At 31.1% G+C, this 19,212-nt stretch overlaps 2 protein-coding genes across 2 annotated transcripts; both read right to left on the bottom strand.

The window, feature by feature from the left end:
- Positions 1-1,183: 1,183 nt before the first annotated feature.
- LOC107923333 (cytochrome P450 704C1) lies at positions 1,184-3,562 on the bottom strand. Its single transcript, XM_016853538.2, has 6 exons — positions 3,183-3,562; positions 2,731-2,946; positions 2,365-2,658; positions 1,955-2,275; positions 1,658-1,861; positions 1,184-1,589 (listed from the first exon to the last, which is right to left on the bottom strand). The coding sequence occupies exons 1-6, from the start codon at positions 3,477-3,479 to the stop codon at positions 1,401-1,403; spliced, it is 1,521 nt and encodes a 506-aa protein (XP_016709027.2). The 5' UTR covers positions 3,480-3,562; the 3' UTR covers positions 1,184-1,400.
- Positions 3,563-14,291: 10,729 nt separating this feature from the next.
- LOC107923219 (cytochrome P450 704C1) lies at positions 14,292-16,374 on the bottom strand. The gene is made up of 5 exons (XM_016853435.2): positions 15,825-16,374; positions 15,447-15,740; positions 15,013-15,357; positions 14,720-14,920; positions 14,292-14,633 (listed from the first exon to the last, which is right to left on the bottom strand). The coding sequence occupies exons 1-5, from the start codon at positions 16,350-16,352 to the stop codon at positions 14,430-14,432; spliced, it is 1,572 nt and encodes a 523-aa protein (XP_016708924.1). The 5' UTR covers positions 16,353-16,374; the 3' UTR covers positions 14,292-14,429.
- Positions 16,375-19,212: the final 2,838 nt, after the last annotated feature.

Here is a 19,212-nt window from a genome sequence, read left to right as displayed (position 1 = left end):
GGGTATATATAATATAATAATAATATAAATAATAATATATACCTGAGAAATAATAATAATAATATAAATAATAGTAAAAATAATAAAATAAAATAAAAATAAAACAAAGCTCTCAACTCTTTCCCTCTTTCCCCATTCTGGCCATGGTCCGGTCAGTACCCAAGCGTCGGACCGGCGCCATCTGCCGTCTTTGCCGCCGTCGTCGGCCACCGTGCGTGGTGGCCGGAATTTAAAAAATATATTTTTTGTTTTCTTTTTTATTTTTATATCTAAATATATGTATACTATTTTTGAAAGAAAAGAAAAAAAAAAAGAAAAATGTTTATATGTACAAAAAAAAGTGAAAATAAAAAGGAAAAAAGAAATAAAAACTTTAACGCGTTTGAATCTTTTCTTCTTCAATACTCGCTTTTTTTATTTCAGATTTGCTTGCAAACCTTTTGCTTTTACATTCTTCTCTTTTTTTTGTATCAAAAAAACCTTTTAAAAATACAATTTTTTCCTCCTCTCCTTTGTATTGATAAAGAAAAAAAAAGGGTCCTTTTACATTGTGTTTTGATGGCTTTTATAGCCTTGTTACATGATTTATTTTATATTATCTTTCTTTTCTGTTCCTTTTGTAAGTGCAAGTGGAGTGGTGGCATAGTGGTGTAGGTGGCCAAGGTGGGTGGCCAACAAGGGTGGTGGAGAAGGTGGCCAAGGTGGGTGGCCAACAAGGGTGATGGAGTAGGTGGGATTAGGGTTTTCTTTTTTTGATTTTTTTTGGGGGTTGGGTTAGTGTTTTGGGCTAAGTTTTGGGCTAAGGGTTTTGGGTTTGTATTGGGTTTTAATTGGGTAGTTGAGTTATGTTTATTTGGGCTTAAAATTGGGCTTGTACAGCTATTGTATGTTTGTTTTGATATGTCAATTAGAAAAGACTTTTCTTTAAGGATTACAAGATGTAGTTGCAGATGAATTTTGATGAGAGTTTTCGTGATAACTATGGAAAGAATTTTGTACTCTTTTTGAGTTTACTCTATGAGAATTTATACGTTTAGTACATTTAGATTTATTTTTTTCCTATTGTATTTTTGTTTGTTTACTTATTTAGTAAAAAGTCGAAGTCTCTTTTACCCATGATTTTTCCTTTCTTAATGATTTTCTACGCAAATATTTGTGTATTTCTACTTTTTCTTATTCGTTGTTTATACTGAATGATCCCTAACAGTTTATTTGGATGCAATTGCATGCTGTTCACTTAACAATTTATTTAGCACTTCCCTGAACTCATTTTCTTCGGACAGAGAAGGTTCAGGTTTCACGTGGTATAGATATATTTAAAGTGTGGAATTGCTAGGTACAATGAACCGAGCCGGTTAGTAGATGAAACCCTTCGTCGAACAAGAAGCAAGGACCTGGTTTTAAGTCCGACATCGGTGAAATGCACGAACGTGAAGGCCCCCGTCTATATGAAGATTGATCATCGTCCTGTATGTCACTTCTCTATTCTCATCACTCAATTTGAATACGAAGCAGCGGAGAAGAACAGCTGAGAAAATCTTCATCTGTCTATAGGCAAAGTCCTTACCCAGACACACTCGAGGCCCTGCCTGTTAATCGAAAACAAAGATCAACCGTAAAATCACACCAGTGAAACAATATTCAGGAATTTTCATACCTGGAAAGCTGTAAACTTGAAAGGGCTTTCTGATCGGAACATGCCGTTCTTGTCGAGCCATCTCTCGGGTCTGAACTCCTCTGCATCATCACCCCAAATGAACTTCATTCTACCCATTGCATAAGGTTGATAAACAATCAAATCATCTTTCCTCACACTAAAACCATCTGGCAGAGTATCATCAGAGAAACATATCTTTCCATCCTGCAATTGAAGTGATTCACAAATAAATTTTTCTATAAATGAGTTAAGGAAATTTCAGTAAGAGAATTCAAGATTCATGGCAACTTTCCTTACCATAGGAACTGCCGGGTAGAGCCTTATAGTTTCAGTTATAGCTGCATGAAGATAGTGCATTTTTTCTAAAGCCTCTTCTCTCAGGCTAGCAGCGAATTCATCAACATCTTTAACCTCCATTGATTTTGTTGCTTCCTTCACTTCCACGGCAACCTTTTCTTGAACATCAGGATGTTTGCAAAGCATGTATATAAACCACGACAGAGTGGACGCTGTTGTGTCTTTTCCAGCACCTGTGAAGTTAATAATTGTATCTCTCAAGTATTTTGGGTCAGTGTCATTCAATTGGAGGTATCTAGTTAAAATGTCTGCCTTTTTTATCTGCAGAATCCCATAGAAATACAGATCAGTTCAGAATTCTACTTCAATTCTTCATATAAAAAGCTCAAGTAGCTCTATTTTTTACTTACTACAGCCGAATCGTCCTTGGAGTCGCGTAGTTGCTCAATCTTGTTATGGATCAGCTTAAACACAAAATTGTCAACCACTTTTATATTTCTCTTTAATGCAGCTTCCGATCCGATGTTAAGATATCTCTTGATCTTCCAAAAGAGATCGACGTATCGGTAAACGACCAAAACACTTGCATTATCAAAAGCAGTTGCAAACTCCTTGCCTTCTACATTGGATCCACACATGCTATCTAGTTCAACCCCAAATGCAACTTTGAATATTGAATCCAAAGTCGATTTCATAAACAAGTCCTGCAGAACATTGCGTTAAGTAACAGTTTTGATTTTATATATCACCCAAACATTTCCATTAGGTGAACTTACTTGCATATCCATTGTCTCATTGGAATTAGCTGCCTCAGACACTATATTGGCAAGTCGTGCCACATTTTTCCGAAAGACAACACTGCTGAAATCTCTCAACACCTTTGTTGAGAATTCATAGCTTGATGCCTTCCTCTGTTGACGCCATTTATCCCCATCCACTGTGAAAATTCCCTCGCCAAAAAAATCCCTTAGCAGGCTGTGATTATACTCACCCTGCACACCAATTGAAAAACCAGAAACCTGTCATTTAAAACACCACTCTGCCCCTTTTGGGTACCCATATTGTTATCAAAAGCCATATCATTTTACGAGCTACTCATCAAAGTGAAACTATAACTGACATTATTAATACTGACTAGATTAAAAAGCTTTTTCCCCATCTAAATCTGGGTATTCCTAAATTCAAGCCAACAAATTATTCTGCGTGTTTTGGATGAGCAGGGAAAGACCTTGCCATAATTATCGAAGTTGGTTTTGAGTATATATTCAACGTTGGCAGGTTCCGAGGTATGAATCTCACTCCTGTAAGGAGAAAGTAGCCTGTAGGTCCGATACTTGGCTGCAAGATGAGCCATATAATGATGCAATCTATTAAAGTTGAGTAGCAGGTTAATAATCGTGCCGGCAACGGGGTGGTACTTGTTCTTTGTCTGTTTTTGTTTCAATTTCGCAGTGAAGAAGGTGAGGGAGATTAGGGAGAGGAGCAGAACCAAAGCTGTAAAGGTAAATGAGTAGGAGAAATCCATGGGGATGGAACAAGATGAGGGAAGCACTTCCCATAAATGTTCTCTTTTATGCTTCAAGGACAGTATGTTTGAGGCTCACACTATCACTACTAATTTTATTATTTCACGGCGGATATTATTGAAGCTAATTTCTTGTTTTTTGTCTCATTTGGTTATGTCTACGATAACTTGCAACTGTCGTGACAGATTGATTGTCTGTGTCCAACACTCTATTTCTTTTGGGGTTTTTTTATTGGTAAACTAAGTTTATCTTTTCATCGTTCAATTTTTTAAAAAATTATGAAGTAGTTATTAAATTATTTAAGTTTTTGAACTATTTGAAATTTTTTATTTAAGTTATTGGGTTCTTTAAGTTTTTTTTTTTAAATTTGACTAGCAATCTCTAAGCGACGATTCAAAAATCAATATAGTAGATTAATACCTATCAATGAATAGAAGAACATATCTTAGATCCAAGTCAATCTGACATTCAGTGTCAGAGATTAGAGAAGAAAATTGTTTGAATTTTGATTTGAAAATTCGTTACATTCAAAACTATTTCATGAAAAACTAAATTGTAGAAGAGAAGAAGAATAAAAGCTTTCAATTAGTGCAGGCGGTGCAAAAAAAGTTATATAATAGCTATTTTAACATCTCGGTAACTTAAATAAAAACTTTTGAATTGCTCAGTGACCATTTTGAAAATTTTTGGAGTGATCAAAACGTAAATTTACTAATAGTTTAGTGGTCTTAGTAGCTTACCCCCTTTTTTTTCATTTTAGGCCCCCTTCCTCCCGAAAATGAAAAAAAAGATATTCAAAAATTCAAAAAAAGTAAAACCTCCTATTCGAGTTAAACCAATTCAACTTTTTGAATTCCTCGTAGAAAGAGATTTGGCTAATGAAAAAGCTTTCAAGGCCGCCCAATATCCTTTCTTTTTCCAAACACTTTTTTGACGTAGAAGTACGTTTTTGTAACAGCCCGATTTTGGGCCTAGTCGGAACAGTGGTTTCGGGACTACTATTTTGAGGCCAGAGAAAATTATTTTAGTATTATTTTATGTGTTATAATATAATTTTATAAGTGCATGTAAATTTTGGTAAGTTAATTTTAGCAATTTCTAGTCTAATTTCGAAAAAAGACTAAATCGCGTAAAAGGTAAAAGTTGTGTTTTAATACCTAAAGGTGTTAAATTGCCTTGTATCTTAAATTGGGGGTCTTTAAAGTGAAATTAGGCCATTGAAAGTGTGATGGCCATGGGAGACAAAATTGTTGAAAAGTCAAAATTAGGTGAAATTTGGTCACCAATTTTGACTAATTTTATTATTAACAAATCAAAAAGAAAAAGCTATCATTTTTCTCTTCTCCTTCACCGAAATACGCAGCAAAGAAAGGGCTTTGAAGCTGGAAAATTTCAGCAACATATTTCCCTTGCTTGTAAGTGATTTTAATGTCTTTGCTTGATGATTTTTACATTTTTGGAACCACTAAAGCATGAGCTTTCATATGAGGGATCTATTTTGCAAAATGATGAAGAGTCTAGGGTTTTGCCATGAGAGTAAATGTGTTGTTTGTTGTGTTTTTATGGAAGATTATGAGTCCTAGTTGTCTAATAAACAACTTTTGTGAAAAAAATTGCATGAAAACACCTTAAAAAGGGCTAGATTGCTAAGTTGTAAAATGAGTTGTAAATGTGTGAAATAGTTGAAATTATGAGTTGTTATAGTTATGAAAATGGTTCATCTAGACTCAAGGAGTAAAGAAATGTGATAAAAATTATTTTACGAGCCTAGGGGTAATTTGGTAATTTTGGCAAAATATAGGGGCAAAATTGTAAAAATTGCCCAAGTGTGTCAATGGACTAATTTGATCAGCACATTGTTTTAATAAGTTGAATGTGATATTTTAGATGATGAAAATCGATATTTGGACCTAGAACGGAAAGAAATCGATTAAGGGATAATTACGTCTTTTTTTTCACCTTTGTGGTATCGAGGTAAGTTCATGTGTAAATAATGTAGCATAATTGTTATTTTTAAGTTATTGATGTTAAATATATGATATGCTGATTTTTATCATGAAATATATGCTTTGTGGTTATTTTCGAATAAAATGCAAGTTATGTGTATTATCTGTTAAATATAAAGTGCTACTGAGTATTGGTTTCGGTATTTTACGGAAGATGGCAAGGATATGTGTTCGAGGAAAATCCCGTTTGAACCTTAGGAATAGATTAGGATACAAGTGACATGTCACTAGGATGGTTGAGCATCCGAACTCGTTGAGTTGAGTCCGAGTTCACTTATGGATGCGAATGTTCGAACTCGTTGAGTTGAGTCCGAGTTCGTGAGATGTAACTAGGCATCCGAGCTCGTTGAGTTGAGTCCGAGTTCACTTATGGATGCGAACGCCCGAGCTCGTTGAGTTGAGTCCGAGTTCACTTATGGGCGGGTTACATGGTAGCTTGGCTACATATGTGGCACTTATGTGCAAACTTTCCATGTATCCGAATTATATTCCGATGTGTTCAACGGGTAAAATTCTACTCAAATGGAGGAATACTCAAGATGAAAGGGACGTATTGGTAAATGTTGTGAAATGGATACTTTGAACAGGTATGTACTTAACCCTCGAGTTGAAAACTCGACATAACAACAATATGGTAAGATGATAAATGAAAATGTGGTATGAATGTCTCGGTGATGATTATACAAACGATGTTGTATTAATTTTGTGAACAATGATCATGAATGAGTAATTTAGCCTTGACAGATTTGAGTTACTGCAGTAGTGTAACTTTGAAAATACACTAAAAATAGTGGAAAATGAGTCAGAGGAAGAATAAAATATGGGATTAAAGCTTAATGAGTCTATTTTCACATGAAAGAAACAGGGGAAGAAAAAGAATTCCATATTGTGTGATATTTGAATTCTTGTGAAACAGGGTCTGAATGAATTTGAGATCCCCTGTTCTGACTTTATAAATTCACCAAAAATTGTGAAAAAATTATTAAGAGTCATACCTTACATGCATGGATTCCTTATTGAGTCTGTTTTTAGGGGAAATAAACTCCATGGTCGTTGGAATTTTGTATAGGGAGAAATTCGGTTTGTAGTGCACAGGGGTCAGAGTGGTCATACCTTGAAACAGGGGAGACTTTAACTAATAAACTGTACTAATTGGCCCAACCAAAAATTCTAGAAAAAAATTAATAAGTAGACATATGAGTCTAGTTTCAAGAGAAATAGACGAGAACATTATTCGAGTCTTGTACTATAAGATAATTGAACTTTAGTACAGAAGGGTCGGAACTGTCAGACAGTGAATCAGGGGTAACTTTGAGGAATAAACTGTACTATTCGGCTTAACCAAAAATTCTGAAAATTTTATGGAAGAAAGGAAAATAAGTCTAGTTTCAGGTAAAATTAACAGAACTTAATTCGGAGTTTCGTAGCTCTAGATATAAATAATTTAGTGACCGTTGCTCAGAAAGACAGCTTGTAGTGAACTTGAGAATATGTTGTAAACATTGATAAAACAAGTTAATGAGTGCTTATTGTTTTCATATGAACTGACTAAGCGAAAGCTTACCCCCTCTTCTTTCCCATGTTTTCTAGAGTTTCCAGGTTAGCTCGGGTTGGAGGCCGTCAGGGATATTATCACACTGTCAAGCTAACGCTATTGGTGTAGTGATTTCAAGTACTTTGAGCCTATGGCATGTATAGGAGTTTAAATATTAGAGTATGTGATATGGCTTTAACCATATGTGTTGGCCTATTTTGATTATGGGGTTGTAAATCTATTTTAATTATGCATGCGTGTGCTATGGTATTATGTGATGAGTTTATAATGATTATAGTATGAATGTGGTAAAGATGTGAGTGAAATCTATGATATCTATTGCATGTGAAATTGCCATAATCATGACATGTTAGGAATTTTTAAGTACCTAATTTTGCCATGTTGTATGTTATTGTATAAGTATGCGTGTATCTATTGTGAGTGTGACAAAATGGCTTGGAAAATAGCCTTATATTTGTCCAGGTTTTTGGACACGGGTTTGGGACACGGGCGTGTCCCTAGCACACGGGCGTGTGCTCTATACCCACACGGGCGTATGAAGCCTTGATGCAAGAGATTTTCTAAGTTTTTCATGAGTTCTCGGTTGGGTCCCGAACCACTCCGGATGTATGTTTTGGGCCTCGTAAGCCCGTATATGGGACAGATTGTATGTGAAAATAAAAGTTTTTAATTATTTGAGATTTCATGGCCCTGTTTAGTATGGAAGTGTTAGTAACAGTCAGGTAGCACCTCGAACCCCGTCCCGGCGTCGGATGCGGGCGAGGGGTGTTACAGTTTTTTGGAACTACCATTCAAAAAATTAGTTATTCAGTGCTATAGTTGGATGTCAAAGACATCTATTTTTAAAACAAAAAGATCGGTCTTTTGATGGGCAAGGGCGAAGCCAAAACAATTTTGTAAGGGGCCGGATGAAATTTTAATTTTTTATGGTCTATATCTTTATAATTTTTAAAGATTAAATTGAATTTTTATAATTTTGGGGCGGGCCAAAGTGTAATTTTACCTTTACTAGTTTAAAATTTTTAAAAAATATCAAGGGCTTAAATAGTAATTTTACATTTTAGGGGGATCGGGGCCCCTGCCACCCCCTAGATTCGCACCTGTTGATTGGTAAACTACAAAGTTGGTCACTTAACTTTCATAAATTTTCATTTCGAGCATTAAAAAAAAAGTTTGCATTTTAGGCATTGTTGTTAAATATAGTATTCATTTTAGTCACTCGCCATTAATTCAATATTGTTGTACATTTATAGAGAAAAGCTTAGGTTTCATCGTTACAACTGAGTTGCTCAATTCCTTCCAAAATGAAAATTTATTAAGTTTAAATGATTAAAATAATTGCAAAATAATATTGAATTAACAACGAGTGACCACAATGAAAATAGTTTTTACCAATAACATCTAAAATATAAACTTCCTTTTTATGCCCAAAATAAAAATTTATGAAAGGTTGGTGAGGATATGTATAAAGTATCCTATACAAAAATAACTCCAAAATGTATATTTCTATTTATAATGTTGGAACTATATATAATGTTTACAATTTTTTAAATTGAAAGATAAATATATCTATATATATTGACAATTAAATTGAAAGATATTATACATTTAAACACATTGAAACTTATAATCTTTAGATTATTGTAATAACAATGATATCTTAAACTTAAATTTTTTTAGAACCAATTGTGAAACTTGATTTTATTACTGATTTGGATAATAAGACAAGTCTAAAACCATATATAATTTCTAATGAAATTCTCCAGCAACAATATTTAAATTCTACAAGTCTTTTCCTATTAGGCATGCTTGGTTGAATAAAAAAATGGGAGAAATAAAAGGATGTTGAAAATAATTCAATTTGAAAACGATTTTCTTATACAGCGAAAAATTAAAATTTTAAAAATTGAACCTATTTGTGATATTTATAACAAATAAACCCTAAACTGAATCCGTACTTGTGTTTTTCGATAGACAGATTCTTATCATTCTTGGCTTCCAACCAAACAACCTTCTCCGCTATTCTCGTAGCATGAATTGTTTCGAGTGTGGGCTCAAACGATTCGAATCAAATACAGAACTAAAAGTAGTTTTGTTTATTTAGATGTGAAAACAGAAAATCTCTTCTTAAATAGAAACTGACAGAAATTATTATTCCGGTTAATAGTTGAGAATAAATCTCTATCTATTTTCGAACAAAGCAACAATATCTTAAAATTGTGCAAATAGCCCTACTGGTTCAATCTATTTATAGAAAGTGGAGGTAGAACTCTTGTTGAATTGTAGAAGTTTATTTCAACTAAAAAAATAAACTTCTAGTTTATTTAGGAGTATATGGGGCAACAACCCTAGTTATTTGAGTTATTCAAGTCAACCCGAATAAATAGCAATGATATCCATAATCACGACGATGCTCCTTTTACTTGATCTTGTCATGGTCTCAACTTCCCCTTGGTGGTGGGTTTTTTGGTTGGAGACATGGAAACTTCCCTATCTCTCAGGCATATTGGATGGTCTTCTCTCTCACTGTGGCTACCAGCGACGATTGGTGGGGTAGTTTGGTTAAAGTTTGTTTATTTTGGGATAAAGGTTGTGTAATGACCCAAGATTCACAGGTACCGAAAAAGTACAGTATCGGGCCTCCGTCTTAATAAACCAAATTAGTAAATAATTATTAGGAGTAATTATGAGTCTAGTAGTGAGCTTAATTAAGTTTTAATTAGGCGAATTTAGCTTAATTAATAGTAATAAGAAAAAAAAAGACTAAATTGAATAAGAGTTAAAAGTTTAATTATAAATTAAAAGGAAATAAAAAGGACCAAATAGGCAACTAAGCCTATTTGGGAAGATAAGGCGACAAAATGGAGTAAAAATCTAAGATTTTTACTTAAACAATGATTATATAAATATTTAATTTAGTTACAAAATTTTATTAAATCAATTTAAAATAATTAGATTTTTATATGATAAATATAGTATGATTTTGACAAGTGGATGGTGATAAAAATATACAAATGTAATAATAATATGTATACAATTGTAACATAAATATTTAATTACTTTTTATTTAAGTAAATAGATATTTATTTTTATTATTATTATTATTATTATTATTATCAAATAAATTGAATTATGACAAATTTAGGGTGGAGATAAAATTCATGTGTAATAATATGTATAACACAATTGGAATACATGTATTGTTTATTAAAATAGATATTTATTATTTATTTATTATAAATAATTATTATATAAGATTTTTATATGACAAACTAATTAAAAGGTGACAAATATAATATAAATATTTGTTAATAAAAAGATATTTTATTATTATTTTTATTTTTATTATTATTATTATTATTATTAGTGTATATATATATAAGAAATGAAACAAAGGAAAAAAAGAAACAGAGGCATTCGAACAGAGCAGGAAAAAGAAAGAAAGAAAAGGAAAAGAAAAAACTGAATGTTTAAGGTTTAAAGCTTTGATTGATAAGTTAATTAAGCCATTTTTACTTAATTTTGATGTTTTAGAAGCTTTAAAACAAAGTTTTGTTGAAATAAAGTTGAGGTTTTGGAAGTTCATAGGTTTTTAAGCATGGTTCATGTTGAACAAATTGTTGAATTAGGGATTTAATTAAATGAATTTCAAGTTAGAATTGATTAAGGGATTAAATTGTAAAAGAAGCTATAAGTTTTATGTTAGAGGGACTAAATTGAAAGAAACTTGAGATTAGGGTTTTACCATGAATATTTGATGGTTAGGGTGAATATGAAAGGAAATTGAATAGAAATGAAGTATGAATTGAGTTATAAAAGTAAATGAGTTAATTAGGATCAAATTGAAATCAAGGTTTGAATTAAATAGAAATTCAATTATTTATTGTGAATTAATGATGTATTAATAGTATAAATTATTTTAATTTTCATAGCTAATAAGGAACCCGAGGCATCGGCATTGAAAGGAAAGGAAAAAATTATCGAGAAGTAACCGAATAAATCTGGATTTGTATTACTATAATTCAAGTTATTTTTTATTAAATGTTAAATTTTTAATTATATGTATGGTAAGTAAATTATGAGGCAAGTATTATTATGAAATTGAAAAGGAAATTGAATTGATGCATAAGTATTGATATAGAATTGTATATTAATGAAAAGTGAAATTGAATTGGTTTGTAAATGAATTGAAAGTGATATTGAATTGAGAAAGTGAATCGAATACCCTATTAACTAGTCGGGCTGAGTCGGATATAGTTGGGCATGTCATAGGATTAGAAGTGTTCAGGGATGCTTCGACCTCAAGTCGATGAGACACTGGGTGTCACTATATTACTTCGGATAGATTCGATGAGGTACTGGGTAACAACTTACTTCGGCTTGGCCGATGAGACACTGGGTGTCAATTATTTACTTCGAACTATCCGATGAGGCATTGGGTGCCATACTGGAGTATTTGGTTGGATTCGTGTATCCGCTAAAGTTTGAGTCTGTTAATAGCGGTAATTAAAGGAAAGGTTAAACTGAATAAAATGAATTGATTGAGCCATTGAAAGAAATGTGAAAATGGAACGTGAATTAAAAAAAATGTGATTTGAATGTGAGTATAAAAATGGAAAGCATGAACCAGTGGTTCATGAGATGGATAATGGCTCAACATAAATGTATATGATTTCAATTGTTGATTAACTAAATTGAATTGTATGAATATATTGAGAATGACAAATTTATGTTTGAATTGGTTTAGTTAAAAAAAAGAAAATAAATAAATAAAGTTATATGATTGAATGATATGATTATTATGTTTATAATTTGAATTATGGTAATACCACTGAGTATAAAATACTCAGCGCACGGTTGTTTCCGTGCGCAGGTTAATAAGTATTCAGAGTTTCGGTTCAGCATCCAGGCGATCCCGACTCCAACGCAAAACTCGGTGATGTATTCTTCTTTTGGTAAAAGTGGCATGTACATAGGTGTTAATTTGGTTAATTTAAAATGCTATATGATTTTTGTTGTAAAGAATGGTATTTGGTATTTTGGTGTTTAAACTAATGAAATGGTATGAAAATTTATATGATATACATGGTATAATTGGTGTTAAATTTAGAATGGATAAATGAAATTCTAATTTAATTTTTAATGGTAACATAAATGTTATAGGTATGATTTTAATACAATTAAACATGAAATTGTATTGGTTGAAATATTGGTTTTGGATTGGTCCCGGTTTGAAATTGCAGGGAAGGTTAGATATTTATAAAAAAGTTATATTGAGTTTTAAAAAAAAAAATCCTCAGAGCACCTGAACAAGTTTCGATTCCCCTCTAATACATATTTTGGGCTTTAAGTGCCCAATTAAGGGACTTTATAATTATTTTATAATATAATATGTTCGATAATTATTTGAATATTAATTGTAAATTGTTCGATTGTCCGGTAATGCCTCGTAACCTTATTCCGGCGACGGTTTAGCATTAAGGGGTGTTACAGGTTGGGCTTGAGTTAAACAAGTGTATTTACTGCTTGATCTCTTGATCTCATTTGGAACATTTGCTTATAATTTTACCTAGAGTTGTTCATAGGTCAAGTCGGGCCAATGCTCGGTTTCAAAAATATTTTATATTCAAGTCTGATTTTGGGCCGGCGTGATTCATTTAAAAAGCTCATTTTATTATTAAAATATTAATAAAATATTTTTAATTGATATTTTATATATTTTATTAGGGGTGAGCGTTTGATTGAATCGAGTGAAAAAATTTCGAGTTAACGAATCTTATTTTATCATCCTAAATCGATTCAAAAATTTTTCGAGTTGAGTCGAATGATATTATTCGAGTTAAAATAAAAAATTAAACATGTCAAATTAAAATATTGTTATAGCATAACTAATTTAATATTTTAACTTTCTTTATATTTTTTTTAGGATTTTTAAATTTTTTTATAATTTTTTAAAACTATAATTTTTGTAATTTTCATAAATATTTTGAATTTTTTAAAATTATTTTGAATGTTTTTGTAATTTTTGTTGAGAAAGTGACTAATTTGCTCATTTTCAAAATTGACAGGGACCAAAAGGGTATTTACACCAGTATGTTATTCGAATTATTTGAGTTATTTGAATTGTAAAATTCAACTCAACTCAAACTTGAAACTCGAATTACTTATTCACGTTGACTTAGATAACTAAAATAATTTGATTCGATTAACTCGAAATTCAATTTTTTTTCGATTTTTTCGAATTGAATTTTTGTTCATCCCTATATTTTATAATTAAATTTAAATTTAAAAATATTTTTTATTATTTAATTGAAATTACAAAAATTCTTATCTAAATTCAACTCCACTATCAAATCAAGTTGATTACCCAACCCTCAAATAGGATTACTCTTGATTGAGAAAAAAATCATAAAAATTTAGTGAAAATCAGTTGTCAAACCTAATTTCACCACTTATGGGCGGTTAGATAAGACTAAAACTAGATAATTTCTAATGAAATTCTACAAGGACAAGGTTTAAATCCACAATTCTTCTCCCTTCCCATCCCTACAGTCTATAGACAAACAATAAATACTCATCCGCGGCTCACCCACTTCCAATCATTGTAAAACCACAAAGGAAACAAGTTACAAAATTGAAATTAAAATCCAAAGAAATACATATATAAAAGACTGTATGAATACTTGTCATACCATTAAAAAGTAATGTTGCTACGAAGGCAAATGTTCACGGATAGAAGTCACATTGTTGGACGTCAACACAGATCTTGCACACTTGTGCATTGGATTTGTCATTAGCAATCTTGTCCTTCTATTAAGTTAAAAAAAAATGGATATATTTCAAATCAAACATAAACTTTAAATTTAAAATTAAATGATACATTAAATTTTATATGATATAATTTAAAATTTAAATTTTATATAAAAGTAAAATGGTGTAAAAATTAAAAAGTAAAGTAAAACTTAAACAAAGAGAGAGTGAATGGTAAAACTTCTGTAAAAACTTTGAAAATATAAAAGTCAAGATTTAATTCAATTAATTTGATTAAATTTTGAAGAGAAAGAATAAAAGTAAAATATTATGGTGAGGGTGAGAAATCCTAATATATACATATATAAATAATAGTAAGTAGAATACGATTGGCCAAATTCTGCCCATGTACACCTTAGCTGCTGCATTTTCAAGATTATCAATCTGGGCTCAAATTTAGTTATCAGATAGCAATGATCAAAGTGTATTATTTTGCGATCTTGACCCAAGTTTCATCTTCGATATTATTAGAAAAGCAAATAAAATTTACAGAATCCAGTTCTTATGCTGTGTACACAGAACCAGAAGCAGAAACGAAAATATATTTTGGACATTTTTCAAGGATCTATTATAATTGCTCATGTCGTGAAGTTGGTTTGAGTTGTCCTGGGAATAGCACGAAGATGAAGCCCACCTTTCATATGCAGAGTGAATGTTACTTTGTAGATTGCATCTTTCGATTCATCCGCTAGTTTGAAGCGAAAAAAATGAAGAAGTGCGATTGTGAATATCTTCATTTGTCGATAAGCAAATTCTTTACCTAAACAAATTCGAGGACCCGCCTGTAAACAATGCAAAACCCAAATCCAAAATTATGTACTATATATATAAAGATATGTATTAAAGAGGGAGTAGAAAGGGTTCAAACATGAAACGATATGAATTTAAAAGGCGATTCGGGTTGAAAAACTCCGTTCTTAAGCCATCTTTCCGGTCGAAAAATCTCAGCATCTTCACCCCAAATGTAAGGCATTCTACCCATGGCGTAAGCCAAGTAGTTAATCTCTTCTCCTTTCTTGATTATGTGGCCATCTGGTAAAATATCATCCTCCATTGCACACCTCCCATTCTTGTAAGTACAATAAGATTATACCAATGTTATGGGTTGAATAAAAAGTTGAACCAGGGAGAAGACATTCAAAATAATAAGATATTATATACCATTGGAGTTACAGGGTACAATCGCAAGGTCTCAGTTAATGCTGCATGAAGATATTGCATTTTTTGTAGGGTTTCATCAGTTAAGGTTGCTAAGATATCGTCAGTATTAGCATGGTATTCTCCGCTGCCGCTACAGGTGCAGTCTATCACTTCCTGTGCAACTTTTTCTTGTATCAACGGGTTCTTGCAGAGCATGTAAAAGAACCAGCACAAAGTGTTGGCAGTTGTATCTTTACCGGCAATCATGAAGCTAAAGATTATGTCCCTTAGATATTTATCACTCATCGTTTCTGGGTTCTTCTCTTTCTCTGCTAAAAACCTTGAAAGTATGTCTTCTTTAACATTCTTAAAATCGCCAAAAAAGGAAAAAAAAAACATTTAGCAATAATACTATACATTTAAAACTAAATTTAGCGCAAAAAGATATGACTCACAAGATCAGGGTTCAATACTAGTTGCTTCTTCTTGGTTCTCAGAACATCGTAAATAAAATTATCAATGACTTTGATGTTTCTCTTGAGGGAAGCTTCAGAGCCGAGGTTAAGAACCCTTTTCAGCTTCCACAAGGGATCAATATAGCGAAAGTAGAGCGACTGTGTTGCATCATCAAAAGCCTTAAGAAAGGAACTCCCCTCATTATCTTCATTGCTTGATAAACTCTTGCAATTCAAATCTACTCCAAACCCAACTTTAATTATGGATTCCATAGTGTATTTCATCAACATATCCTACATACACACCAAAAAAAAAAAAACCCGTAAAATCAACACTCAAACTTAATGTAAAAAGAAAGATTTCAAAGCATGACTTACTTGGAATTCAATTACTTGACCAGACATTGATAGCTCTGAGACTGCTGTCACCAGTTTGGAAGCATTTCGTTTAAAAACAGAGCAGCTAAAATCTCTAAGAACTTTGGCTGAGAACTCATAGCTGGCAAGCTTCCGCTGCTGCCGCCACTTATCTCCATCAACTGCAAAAATCCCTTCTCCAAAAAGGTCAGAAAATATTTCATGGGTATATTTACCCTTTCCGTAATGTTCAAAATTAGTTTTCAATATGTGCTCTACGATTCGTGTATCAGTGGTGTAGAGTTCGCTACGTCCTAAATCAAGTAACCTGTAAGTGTGCAGTTTTTTGGCAACTTGGGTTTGGTAGTCGTAGAGATAGTCGAAGTAAAAGATCTGGTCGAAAATAGTGCCCTTTACAGGAGCATATTTCGGGTCATTGATGGATTTCCCACTCAAGATTTTGATGACAAAAACAGATAGAATGATGAAAACGAAAACAAAGAAAAATGGCAAAGCTATGAAGAAGAAGATAATAGTTAGAATGCCCATTTTCTTTTAATTACCTATATACGTAACAGCCATCTACTTATACATAAATGAGTTTGGGTTTTCTTTTATTTAATAATTTCCTATTTATGCATAAGCATAAATTAACTTTCATTAAATATCAATACGTAAGATAATATTCCTTCGTTGTTGAATCATAAGAAAAATCCAATCCTCCATCTACCAAGTTATTTGTCCAATTCAAATGTTATACTACATATTCCACTTTCATTACACCAATCTGCCTCTTTCGTGATTTTAAATACTTCTTGTAAGCATTTTTTTGATTAATGTAGCTCTACTTGTAATTATTTTAACTACAATGAATTAACAACATTATTAAATATTATCTTTCTCTAAATAGAGAAAATAATAATTAATCAACAAAGAATGAAAAAGACTTAACAACAATATCGATGTAGACCACTTTAACTCTTGTGTTTCGGTAGAAATATACAGAATAATTATAAAATCATTTGCGTCACCCAAATTACGTATGGTTTTGTTTGTATTTCATTTATTTAATTTATACCTATTTATTATATTATAAATAAATAAATAAAAATTGGTTTCTTCTCTTTTTCTTTTTCTCTCCTCTAATTTAAAAGTTTGGAAACGAGATATTTGACTGTTGAAAAAGTGAGACACTAATTGTCTGGTGTTGAAACCATAACTTTTAGCCATTTTCCTTTTTCTATCAATTTTTATTTTAATTTATTGGTACCACCAATATATCAAATGACATTACAAAAAAATATTTTTTCACTTTTTCAACTTTTTTTTCTTGTCAAATCTTTAAAAAAAAAGCTCATCGGTGTCTCCAATGTGTCTGATGGCATCCAAAGTTACTTTGGCAAACATCTCAAATTTGTATTTAATTAATTTTATAATATTATTTTTATTAAAAAGTCAAACAAATTAGCTGAGATTCAATATGATATTTATAGTTAATTGCACTAAATATCCCAAATATTATGACCCTCATTTTACATTGGTCCCTAAACTTCAAATCGTTCTAATTGCATCCCTAAACTATCAAGCTTATATTAATTAGGTCCTTTTGTCTTCAAATCGTTCTAATTGCATCCCTAACTATCAAGCTTATATTAATCAGGTCCTTTTGTTACTAAAATTGTTAATTTGACTGTTAAATGACACATCAAATCTTATGTGACAAAATTTAAAATAAAAATTTTAAGAAAAATTGAATATCGTAAAAATAGATGTTTTAGAAATCTTAGTTTTGAGGTTTTTCAAACTTCTACAGAAGTTTTATCGTTCACTCTCTTTTTTTTTTAGGTTTTACTTTTAAAAATTATGCGACAACGTTATATTTCTTTAGATTTTTTAAAAATTCAATTATGTATGATTTAATGTGTCATTTAATAATTAAATTAACAATTTTAATAACGAAAGGATGCAATTGATATAGCATAGATAGTTTAGGGATTTAATTAGAATATATTGAAATTTGAAGACTAATTTAAAATGAGGGTCATAATTTGAGGATTTTTGGTGCAATTAAATCTAATGGCTATTAGAAAAATATAAAAACAAGGATATGTGAAATCTAAAAATATTTTAAGAATTTTAAATTTATTATTAAGGCATCTAACTAATCAATTTATTTAAAAAATTATAATGAAATATTACATTTTAAAATAATTTATTATTCAATTTACATAATTTAAATCTAAATTTTAGAATCTTATTCTCAAATGGATAAATTAATGAGATATTCTGTTTTTTTTTTAATTTAAATATTTAGGCTGTTACTTTCTGTTATATTTAAAAAAATATAATGAAAACACGTCTTATATGGCATGTTTTTAGGAGAGAGAAATAAAAATGTGCCCTATAGAACGCGTTTTCAGGGCAACAGTAACTTCTCCAATGGTCACAATTCCAACGGCTACACCTCAACATTCATATTTTTTTCCTATATAAATCCCTCCAAACATCGTTCTTTTCAATTCAAACTCAATTCTCAGTTCTCAATTCCCAATTCTCTAGATAATTTCATTTTAAATATTTCTCTGAATCCTATTCTGTTCGATTTTATTTTATTCCTTATAAATTATAATAGTTTGGATGACAAGTACATCTCCGACATTCAATTACAAATGGAAAAAATATTTATTAAATTATTTAATTTTAATTAATTAATTAATTATGTTGTTAACAAACTTTTTATGTTTATACACTCAGGTTAAAGATCGAATTTTGGAGAACTACATACTTAATTTAAAATTATTAAATTTTTATGTTTATATACTCCGTCCTGTATGATGCGTTTTCATTTCTCCCTCCAAAAACAATATATCACGATAAATATAAAAAAATAGCCTAAATACTTAAAAAAAACAGCATATTTCATTAATTTACCCCTACCTTTATATTATTTTTCAAAAAAGAAAAACCATCGTCATGGCTTGATAAAACAAGGGAGACCCGTTTTTGAGTAACTAGCAAAACTCTTGTATAAGTGACTGCTGGGCTTAGTTTTTAAGTTTATTAGGGCAAATGAAATAAAAGAAGTAGACCCGTCTTCTTTCCATTCTGTCTGAATATGGGAAAGTTTTTCATCTGTAATGGCCCAAATTAAGAGCTAATACTTATAACTATGCTTTCCAATTAGAGAAGTTCATTTTCCAATTTAATCTCAGAGATGATCTATTTTTAAAAGGTCTATTATTACAAATACCTTCGTGAAAACTAGTAAAGTGAAAGGACAGAATGAAACTTTAATTTATCTGTTTCCAATAAGAGAATGAAATCAGATTTTCTTCTCCTGATTTTTGAAATTTTTAGGTAGTGTTTGAGTTAATATTAAATTCAGGGATACCATGTTAACAGAGAAATG

Source organism: Gossypium hirsutum, chromosome A11 (assembly GCF_007990345.1).
Source record: "Gossypium hirsutum isolate 1008001.06 chromosome A11, Gossypium_hirsutum_v2.1, whole genome shotgun sequence".
Classification (NCBI taxonomy): domain Eukaryota; kingdom Viridiplantae; phylum Streptophyta; class Magnoliopsida; order Malvales; family Malvaceae; genus Gossypium; species Gossypium hirsutum.
This window is presented reverse-complemented; position numbering and strand designations above follow the sequence as displayed.